Consider the following 11,191-nt stretch of genomic DNA (forward strand, 5'->3'; position numbering starts at 1 on the left):
CTTGAGCATGTCAGAATTAGGTTTTGCTCAAGAGCAAGTTGCAGGCTTAAATAAAATTAATTTCTTTGATAGTCAGCAATTAAAAGTTAGTAAGCCATGCACTTGACTTGGTTTTCTACTCATAGCAGCCTAGATCATAAGTTTTTTTTTTGTTTTTTTCCCCCCATACCGTGACTATTCCTGATGTTGCATACTTGAGCAAATTTCTGCTTAATACATCTATTAGCATATAGGGAAAGACACCACACAGAATTAGTTCCTATCATCCATTTATTTCATAGTGCTGACAAGTTCATGTTAAAGATAACAGGGATGATAGTTGTTCCCAGTTCAATAGCTGCTGGAATGAGATGCTGTGTTAAGGCAGAACCATCCATCATGGAAACTTATTTTACTCATAGATCCAGTCATGAGCACAAGATTTGAAGTCAACAAGCTCTGAGGGTTTAAACCAAAGGTTAATCTCCTTCTGTGCACTCTCTACAGAGTCACTGCCATGAATGATGTTCCTGTAAAAGCAAAGAACACACAGAATTTCAGACTAAAATAATAATAATGTTCAGAAATTAATGACTTTCCTACATGGGGAAAGAGAGTGAGGAGATGCATCTACAGCTGAAAGGCTAGAACTACATCTCTTAAAGCCCCCACACTATATCCAACTACAGTCAGTCTAGAGTATAGGGACATGGTTCTACTGAAAATACAACTCTAACTAATTAACACCGTTACCTTGAACTATTTATTTTACATGAAGCTCTGAAGTATAGCTGTACTTCAAATGAAGTAAAATTCATGACACTGAGTCACTTTCTTACATGGGTATTGTAGTAGCTCATGACCTGAAAATAAAACACTTTCAGAATAAGATTCTTATGTCTAACTGCCTAAGCTTTCCAAAAAGGAAGAGAGTGCAGAAATAAGTAGAGGCAGCAGGAAAACCTAGTTTGCATGGATGATTATTTCAGCACCAACCTTCCCACTTGAATGCAGAAGTCACCACGGATGGTACCAGGCTTAGAATCTGCAGGATTAGTTTCCCCCAGCATCATTCTGCCAGTTTTAACCACATTGAGTCCTTCCCAAACCTACCAAAAAAATGTTCATACACACGCATGTCAAAGGTTACTCATTTTTGCAATAATTGACTGTTTGTAAAAAGCCAAAGACCATTCCCCTGAAGGCCTAAACCTAATCTAAATTCTACAGAGAAATAAAGAGTATTCTGAAAGCTACTTTTTTTGGTAAATTATCTTTGTTTCACTGCTTACATTTCAGCACTGTCAAAATACAGACTAGAGATAGATACGTGAAAGACATTATTTGAAAAAATATGTAAGTTACTTAGTACTATGAAGCGTATATATGCCTCTCATTAGTTCAGCTCTTGGAAATAAAAACTGGATGGGAGAAGATGTGTTACTTGGCTCTCAAGTGGCTCAGGTGGAAGCCACCTGAGCAGCTCTAATTAAGTGGCTTGCAATTGGCTCTTTTAAATAGTTTTAACTCCCTGGAGTTAGTTAAGAAACAACCGTGAAGAGACAATGATATATTTTCCACCCATATAGCCAAGACTTTGAAAAGCAGTCAGTTATTTTTAAGAACTGAATGGAAGAAGTACATCAATATTTTTCAGCTGCTTCAGAATTTGCCAAGCAACCACTTTACTGCCCAAGGTCTCCCCAGCCCTCCTGTTTTGCTAGGAGCACGAAAGCTCTAAAAGTGGCACAGAATCCTAGTTAGCCAATATGTTGTAATCACCTAGGACAGACACTACCCAGGGTTTAAAACTCAATTTAATAAAAAGATTGTTACAGAATTCTTCTACAGCTACTTTAGACATGCTACCAGCAATATACTTCAGCTATTTTAGCTATTATTCAGATGCAGTCATCCTACTCCAGTGATAGTTTTCTTCAAGTTCTCCACCTGTATTAAATTCCACAATGCACCTCCACCACTGAAGGAGGGACACAAACCGCTGACAATTTAACCACTGCCTCACCTAGATGTGCTCTCCACAGTACTGCAGGATATGCTCAGAGCCCTAGTGACTTACCTAGGTTAGTATTACTACTTGCCCTCCTCATCAGTGATCTAGTTCTAGATAGAATTCTTATCCCAAGTAAGGCTTCTAGCAATTGTATTTCAATTAGCTAGATAAATTTAAGACCTCTGAGATGATCCCCCACTTAGTATAAAGTAGCTGATTTGTGCAGACATGCAAGTCTTCTTTATAGAGTTCCCCCCCCACCCAACATTAATAGGTTGCTCTTCAGCACAATAGGTCACTTTTCTCTTTTCTGGAAGTTGGAGAAGTTTTCCTCACCCACCTCACAAATGGTATCTATTGTATAAGTTTGAAGGGGATTTTTGTTTTTTTCTTCTCTTCCTCCTTGCTAATTAACTGTGTTTTTCTGGAACTGATCATCATCATGTTTATTTGCAGTGTCTGGAAGTTGTTTAGTTTCTTCTGCCACTGTATTTTATACCTTGGACCCATATCATTTCAAGCTTTTGAAAAAGAGCCATAATATCTGAATAGTCATTTTAAAAAGAGTATTTTGCAAAGTAAGAAGAGATCTATGAATCTCCTGCACAATATATATCTAATTAGATAAATACCACGCTCCTTACCATAGCCACAACAGGTCCAGAGTTCATGTATTTAACCAAACCAGGATAGAACGGCCTATCTTTCAGGTCAATGTAATGTTGTTTCAGAAGGTCTTCAGAGGCCTTGAAATACAAAGTTAGAGAGAAACTGAGAAAAACGTTTAAAAAAACCAACATGAATTATCTGATGCATCATCAGTCATTCAATAATAGCAACAGTAAGTTGTCCTACAGTAGCACAGACAATTCGACTCATATTTGTACTTCTGCCCCCAGCCATTTTCTTCAGTTCGTGCTGTAAGAAGAATCAGCAAGGAGTTGCCTAGTGCAAGCTGCATGCTAGTTGGGTCTTACTTGGCGTAACCTTCCAGTCAAGGTCATTTCTGCTCACTGGCATTGGGCTGCATTAAGCTACCAGCTCAACCCGTTTCTCAGGAGAAGGAAGACAACCAGTGCAGTTGTGGCTTAGTACAAATAAAGAAGAGGCATGAAGCATGTGAGGCCTTTGCAACAGAAAAGCAGAGGCGCCCAAGTGAGGACAGTAACTCCTGCTCCCATGTAGTCTATTCTGTGGAACAAGCTCTGCTCTCAGTTATTTTCAGGTCACTTGATTCAGGTGGGAGGGAAAACTCAGCCTGGCAGCACACTTATCTAGAGCCACGGGAGGAAGAATCGACTGCTGCTTTCATTTAAATATCGTGTCTATAGGCTATACATCTTGCTTTGATGCCTGTGGGGAGCCCTGAGCAGAATCTCCCAGGTCTGGGCCCCAGGCTAGGACCAAGCGAGGGCTGGAGGCATTTTCTTGCCAAGGGCAGGGGCCTTCCAGGCCGAAGGCTCTTGAGGCAGCGTCACACCCCAGCCCAAACAGGCAAGGGAGGCAGAAAGAGGCAAACGACATAGAAAACAGCCAATGACGTAGTGTCACCCCTTCCGCTCCCCAGCCCTCAAGGAGGCAAAGCATTTGGGATCATCAAGGGATTTTTACGCAAAACAGGAAGTATCCTTGGGTATTTATACACCTACTGTTTGGTCCCACAACGTGCCAGAGCTCCACTTCAGAGCAGACTCGATTAACTGAGCCCAGTCCCCACAGAAGCCCACCCTCCTACAAGCGGCGAGATCCGCGTCGGCGCGCAGGGAACAACAGCCCCTTTGAAGCGCTGTAGTTTGAAAGCGCGCCACCGCCATCCCCTCCCCTCAGCGCTGCTGCACACGCATCTCGCCGCTTCTACATTCCCAAGCCCCCGTGCTGCAGCACCATCAACCCTGACACGTCGCAAGCCTAAAAACTGCTCGTCGCCGCAGGTCCGCACCCCCAGTGCCGGGCCCCTGCTAGGCTCAGGAAGGAGATGCGAGAAGCGGAGAGGCCACAGGGGAGGGGGAGGACCAGGGCGGGATTTCTCCCCCTAGCACAGGGGCGACAGGAGGCGCCGGGAGCGGGGGGAGACTCACATGCATGAACTTCATGGCCACGAGGCGGAAGCCCTTCTGCTCGAAGCGCTTCACGATGTCCCCGACCAGCCCGCGCTGCACCCCATCCGGCTTGATGGCGATGAACGTGCGCTCCGCGTTGGCCGCCATTGCTCTGCGGGTCGGAAGAGCCGGTTGCGTCACGTCCGGTGCCGGCGCCGGCGCCCTGCCGAGGCCCACGTGGCGGCCCCTCACCCTCACCCTCACCGCCACCCGCACCCAGATCCAGATCCAGATCCAGATCCATCCCCCCGTGTCCCCCTCCCGCGCCGGGGCGATCCGATGCGGGCCCGCGCTCCTCACCTGCCTACCGGACCTGCGAGCACCCCCGCTGCCTGCGGAGCCGCCGGGGAAGAGGAGGAGCCGGTGGGCGGGACCTCGGTATTCAGCCCTTGGCCTCGTCCCCGCCCCCTCGCCCGCCGCGCCCCGCCCCACCCCGCCGTCGGCTGAGGGCGGCGAGCGGCCTCCCGTGCCCTCCGCGGCGGTGACAGAGAAGCACAACCCCGGCGCGGGGCTGACGGCTTTACCAGGCCGACTCGGTCTCCCTTGTGTTAGACCGACCGAAACCCGGCAACACGAGCAGCGTTTCTTCAGCCCAAGGGGTGAAATGTAGTCAGGAGCGCACTGCGCACGGCGCTGGGCTGAGACGAGAGACGTACGGGGCGGTTTGGCAAAGATCTTGTAAAGAAATATCAAGGTTTTGCAAAAATCTGGCTGTAAAAAAATAATAATAATCAAGATTTTGCAAAAATATGGTTATAAAAAAATATCATCTCTATATTATGAGTCCTGATTGCCTTTTCCTCTAGCTCGATAGGGCTACAGCCTGGGTGCCTGACACCTGGAAGATACTGGATTTCCGCTGATTTTTTAAAAATGAAATCTCTGTATTTTCGCAAGCAGGAAGCAATGGTGAGCACCTGAAGCCTAAGAGCCTGCTCCTGCCTTTGTTTCGGGGTAATCTGCGTCATCCCAGACCCTCGAGGCTCGGGACCAGCTATGAATTGCCTGCCCCGAGGCGTTTTCCATCTATTGACTCTTCTGTGAAATCCTAGGAAATCTGAACTTTCATTGCTACCCAGGAGAACCTTCACAATCTTTTTTCCAATGCCCGATGAAGGGTGTTTACGCCCAAAAGCTTGCAATTAATTTTTTTTTTTGCAAAAATCTAGTTGGTTTAATAAAAGATATCATCTCTATTGAGTCCTGATTGCCTTTTACGAAAAACTGTTTTAGAAAAAACCAAGAGTTCTAGTTATTTGTATGTCTTCTTGTCTTGGACCAACTTGGCTACCAAGTACACCAACATGGAAGATGCCAATTTTTAGCCGATTTTTGGATTTTAAACTTCATCGCAGAACGACAAGAAAGATTTTTTACCTCCCTGCCTTGCCATTGGCAACACATATGGGTGCACATGCACTCCCTGAGATTGGCTGTGCACCCCCTGGAAACACCAGCCCTGAAACCAGAAGTGCTGGTGCAAGTGCACTTCCGGTTTCCCCATCTGTGATTTCGGACTCGGAGACCGGCTGCTGGGGGGACCCCCCGAGTTGGCGATCATCTGCTAGGGGATCCTCCCCCAGGTCAGCAATTGGCTGCTGAGGGCCCCCCCCACATTGGTGATCTATTTCCCCCCCAGACTGGAAGGCACCAGTCGCCCGTGCTGCCTGCCATCCAACACCTCCAGGGAAGGAAATCTACCTGATCTACACATCAAAGAGCTACTCAGCACAGCGCACAAAGACACTCTCGTGGACCCAGAGGGGCAGCCTTCTATTTTCAGCTCCCTCTGTGCAAAAATGAAGTGTATTTCCTACCTATGAGACCATCTTGTACTAGCTATACTTTTCCCAGAGCCTGACAAGGGGACTTTGATCCTGGAAACTTGTAGAAAAGGACAATTTTCTTGCAATTTCCCAGTTGGTCTAATAAAAGGTATCATTTTGGAACCAAGAGTTCTAGTTTTTTGTATGCAGCCAGCTGGGCATTTAGCCCATTGTACAGTATCGGCTGGCGGTCACCGACCATCGGTTGGCACTTGCCACTCCTGCCCCGCCACTGACAGTGCCGCAGAGGCCTGGGGGAGCTCACCGCTTACCACCGCCACGCTCTTGCCACCGACAGCGCTGCCATCACCTGCGGGAGCTCGCCGTGCCCACCCCCCAGCCTCCAGGGGCACGTGGCATTCATGGCCATGCTACTGGCAAACCCTGCACTCCCACCTGGGGCTTCAGATGCTTCCAAATCCTTTGGTGGGGATCCTACGTGCAAGCCCAAATCCAGAGGCTTGGGGTTCAGATGCCCCCGAGTTTTGTTTGCCCTCCACCATATGACTGCAGGAGTAAGCTAGGAAGGAGACTCCCATTTCCATAAAGTTGGTGTATTTGAGATGCTGAGTTACCGAGGGGGCACTGTGTAGGCTGAGCAACGCCGTGCCTCCAAATATGCTCTGATTTCAGAACAACAACAAATAGTTGCGAGAGGCCCAAGGAAGAATATCTTCCGTTCAAAAGTCTAACTGTGTGAGCTACATAGGTAGTCCTATAAAAGATAACACCCTAAGATATCCTTGCCTCTCGCAACAACAACAAAACACTCCAGGGGAAGGATGTGTCTATCTTCTCTGTTGGGTTATGGGAGGATGCAGCTGTGATTACAGGTTAGAAATCAGAATAGGTGTCAAACCAGGATTAGAACCGGGAAGGTCCTGGTGTCTTGTCCTGTGATCAGGCCCATGGACTAGCAATAGGCTGTTATTACCGATGGGTATTCTGATGGCTGGGCACCATACAGAGGTGGAAGATGGAGTTCATGCCCATAGCTTTATCAGGACCAGTGACAGCTCTGACAGTTGTGATATCATGTAAATGTACCTTGCTGTACTTTATTTATAGTGTTACTTTGAAGCTTGATCTGAATTTCTGTCTAACCTAGGTGCTGTTTGTTAACTAACCCAGTTACTACCTAGTAATCTTGGAAGTGCTGACTCAGGTGCCTCGGATGTGCAAGTACTGCATTTGTCCAGAGTAGTCTGATCTTGGCTGATCTCCCCTCTCATTCATTTCTGTGCACAGGCACAGTAGCGGTAATTCAGAAGTTCCCTGATAACGTTTCCTTCTCTGGATGCGTCAGATCCAAAGTTCTCTTCTAAATTTGTTCCTACAAACAATAATCTAACAACGTTTGACCCCAACAGAGTTTCATTATATTGTGTCTACGTATCTCTGTGCCTTAATATCCGACATTTCTGCAGGCGTTAGATTAGATGACCCATGAGTTCCCTTTTAATGCTATGATTCTATGATTAGATTACAGTGGATGAACTTTTAAATAAGGAACTGAGGGTCAAGACTTTGATTCGTTTCCGGATTTTGTCAGTAGTTCACTGTATGACTTTATGCAAGTCATTTAGACTCAGATAAGAACAAAGGGGTCATATGTAAAACACCTGCCTGTCTTCATTTTTTCCTCTTGGCTAGTTAACTTCGAGTCCCTATTCAGCCTGTTGTGCCTCTTGGATCCCACTCCGAGGTGCCTAATTTTCCCACTGCATTGTATAAGAAGTGTATACACCTACCTACCTCCATATTATGGATTCCAGGTGCCTAAAAGATTGAGGTGTTCATCACTGCAAAAGCTACATCCAGATCTTTTCTGTGGATTTGGGCCTAACTTCTTTCTACCTCATTTTCCTCATTAGTAAAATGGAGATGACAATACTCACTTTTTAAAATGTTTTGTGACTTTGGGATTTAAAAAGATACGTAAGTATAGCTTATTATTAATTCATTGTTTGTAAAGTGCTGTGAGGTCCCGCAGCATATACAGACATGCAAAATATGTTAAGACTCATCATTCGCTCACTCCTGATTTTCTGAAAAAAAGTATTTTCAGTCTGCAGATTTGTGCCACTGCTTGTGTTCCTTCAGAAATTTGCCTTCCAAATTGCCTGTCCTTGATTTTTGTCTCCCTCCTATTTCCTTGCTTATTTGCATTACAGCTTCAGTGTAACACTGTCCTTTGGGGTGTGAGAGTTTGTTTTCCTTTTTCTTTTTTGAGCACGCCATAATATGGTATCACAGAGAAGCTCATAAGAAAGCCGCTGCTAATTCAAACAAATTGATCTTTTTTTTCCCCGACTTGTACTGACTTTTCTTAAGCTGGCACCACCGTTCTGTACAGAGCATGGTATATGCACCAGATGAGTTTGATGACGGCTGAGTCTGATGCGCGCAGGCAGGGCACACCCACACACTAGGAGTGCTCTTTCCTCCTCTGAGTTTCATCACAAAACTTGATCCACTCTGCCTCGCAGTGCCTCACTCCATCTGCAAGCTGACTCCGCCAACCAGAGCGGCATTCTGCACTCCTCTCCTGATCATCCGCAGAGATGCCAAAGGGTGCTAAGTCATCTTTGCAAGCATCCCAAAATCTGCCCAGCGGTCTGCCTCTCTTTCTAGACCCGTTGTGAGCTTCAGAATACAGCACATTCTCTGAGATCCAGTGATGTGGCATTCACTTGACATGACCAAGCCACCTGAGTCTTTCCCTACTGATCAATGTTCCCATATGATGTGCAACTGAAAGAAGGCAGATAAACTGGATTGCTACCAGTCTCTTATAAAAGGACAGATATAGGCTTACTCACGTTGGGTTTGTTTTTTTTAACTAGATACTCACACTTACTTCTCTGTTCAGTTTGAATAATTTGTGTTTGTGTATGAAGGTGCAAATAGGTGCCCTTGTGGGGACTGGTAATAACGTGTGAGTTCTGCAGCTGTAGAGTACACCTGGAATGATCCTCCTCCTCCCCACCCTTTTCTCCTGCTCTGCAGAGAGCCAGGGAGAGAGAACAGAGATAGAACAGCAATTAGGTGCAAGAGACATGAGCAAGCTGAATATTAACCACAGCAGGTCACCTAATGGAAACCTTTGGAGAGGAGAAAAATCCAGGACCAAGTGATAAAGGATGAAGTTCTAAAAGCCAACAATCTCCTAAAAAGAAAAAACACGAACCAAACCAAACCCTGGATTGGTAACGTGAAGGGACAAAGTGACAGCCAAGTAAGAGTGAGAAAGAGAAGAGAAGTGCTCATTTACTTTTTGTTGTCTTTTGTTTGAGTAGCTTGCCTGAGCCATCTTTCTTTTGTGTCAAAATATGAGGAATATTTAGCTAAGTCAATGGAGGCAAATATTTAAGATAATCTTACTTTTACTAATATATATATATAGGAGTAATTCATCTGTTTGTCTCTCAGTATCACCTGGAGAGCATGAAGGCCTTCTTCCGAGAATTTTTTTTTAAGGTCTGAGATTATTTACTTTGAGTGTGTAATGTCAAGGTCATTTTTACAGCCCATGTGACTATAAGATCAGGACGAGTGACACTGTGCATCTGGCCTTGTCCATGCTCTCTGGAATTAAGGGAACAGTAAGGTCAGCTGAAGGAAGGAGCTAATGACTGACAGCTAAACAGTTAAAAAAAATCCCCGTTTCTCACAGGTTTAGCTGACTTTCTCAAAGCTTTATCAAATGCAGAGTTATCACCAAATTAGTAAAAGGAGCAGTTCCATCATTGCATTATCTGTCGTGTTTTTAGTTCTCCTACTTCTCTCCCACTACTGATCAGTACTACTGACTGATCACTTACCATAATGACCCAGGCCAGATAAGGGCAAGATTCAACTTCCTTCTGGTTCTCCTTCATCCTCGAGGCTAGGTCATGTTAAGCTCTCCCACTACCATTCCCTTTTCAGTCATAAGACCTGTGACCAGGCCCTTGCCCTGTCACCTAGGGTGGACCATACCTGAGCCTGCTCTCCCACCACGACTTTATTGTTCCCAGTACCTCTGGCGGGGTTTTCTCAGTGGTTTCTACATGGGCTCAGGAATGCCTTCCTTGTTGCGTCTTCTGTGGGGCTCCTCATCCTCTACACCCCACCCCTTTCCACTTGGGTGTTACTGTAGATCTAGGCCACACCTTGCCGTTGTTGTAAGTCACTTCTCATGTGACAGCTTGACGGGGCATAGGAGCCACAGGGATCTCCCCACAACTGCCACTCTCCAAGAAAAATGCCAACACAAGAAGAACTTAACTTAAAAGAGCTCCGTCTAAGCGGTGGGCAGGGCACCGTTGCCCCCTATGCTGAGCTTCTCTCCTGACCCTTTATCTCTTTTGGGGCTACTTGGCCCTTTTTCCTTGAGTCCTTCGCAGTCGGCCAGCAGGCCAAGTGTACCAAGGCCCCAGGGTGTTCCCTGTTGGGCCTGTGCAGGGCCAAATATCACAGCTGTTCCCCATTGGCACACTTCGTGAATGCAGCTGCACCGTGGGGGTATGTGGGATTTGTGGGCTGTCCCTCCAGGGCTCACCCTTGTTGGGTGCCCGCTGGGCTGCACTCTCCCATCCCCACCTGACTGCTAGTTCTCCGGGCAACCCTTCCACTGCAACAGTGGGCAAGCTCATCGGCGTGCCAGGCTGTCTGTGAGCACAGCTGAGAGGCTTGGTGCTACCCCTGGGCTTCAATTCCCTGCGGGTTGACAGGCTCCTCTGGCTTAGTTCGGATCTCTCACTCCTGGTGCGTGAAGCTGACTCCCAGATGGCTGTAATCGCTGCGTCCGGGTTTTTCCCAGCTGCCTCCTGACTGAGGCATGCATGTGCTGCTTTCCTGGGCTTGCTGACTGGCAGGGCAAGCATCGGGTTGCATCTGAGGTCAGGGAGTCCGTCCGGCTCCATCTCCCGCATCCCGACGCATCCCGCCTTCCTCCCAGTCTCCAGGCTGGTTTTAAACACATGGCCTCTGGACCCAGCGCCGGTGGGGAGCAGGCCATCCAGCCGCAGAATGCCAGCTGCGTCATTCGTGGCCTGGCCACCTGGGCTGCGGCACTGAGGTAAGCTGGGCAGGGGCCTGTTACAGACCTCATTGCCACAAACTCTGGAAGAAGTCGGGGTAAGCCTGTAAAAGGACTATTTTTCATTCCTAAGTTTGCAATCTAAATTTGACAGCATTCATCTGTTACAGTCAAGTGTTAAAACACAACAGGCAAATTTTAATCCCATCAATTGTCTAACAGTCTAGCAAGGCCACTAGCATATTCAAAA

At 46.8% G+C, this 11,191-nt stretch overlaps 1 protein-coding gene across 1 annotated transcript; it reads right to left on the reverse strand.

Moving 5' to 3' along the window:
• Window positions 1–252: 252 nt before the first annotated feature.
• Window positions 253–4,450, reverse strand: LOC109315013 (nucleoside diphosphate kinase). The gene is made up of 5 exons (XM_019542462.1): window positions 4,393–4,450; window positions 4,072–4,204; window positions 2,638–2,739; window positions 976–1,088; window positions 253–509 (listed from the first exon to the last, which is right to left on the reverse strand). Exons 2-5 carry the CDS (start codon window positions 4,198–4,200, stop codon window positions 392–394), a joined length of 462 nt encoding a protein of 153 aa, XP_019398007.1. The 5' UTR covers window positions 4,201–4,204; window positions 4,393–4,450; the 3' UTR covers window positions 253–391.
• Window positions 4,451–11,191: the final 6,741 nt, after the last annotated feature.

The sequence above is a fragment of the Crocodylus porosus genome, unplaced genomic scaffold (genome assembly GCF_001723895.1).
Source record: "Crocodylus porosus isolate Cpor-Errol unplaced genomic scaffold, CroPor_comp1, whole genome shotgun sequence".
Lineage (NCBI taxonomy): Eukaryota > Metazoa > Chordata > Crocodylia > Crocodylidae > Crocodylus > Crocodylus porosus.

What these genes read in the sequence shown, in the direction of transcription:
- LOC109315013 (XM_019542462.1), bottom strand. Translation starts at nt 4,200, where the DNA reads ATGGCGGCCAACGCGGAGCGCACGTTCATCGCCATCAAGCCGGATGGG. An exon ending in CTGGACCTGTTGTGGCTATG is followed by an intron (nt 1,089 to 2,637) that starts GTAAGGAGCGTG and finishes TTTTTTTGGTAG; the next exon opens with GTTTGGGAAGGACTCAATGT. An exon ending in TTCTGCATTCAAGTGGGAAG is followed by an intron (nt 510 to 975) that starts GTTGGTGCTGAA and finishes TTGCTTTTACAG; the next exon opens with GAACATCATTCATGGCAGTG.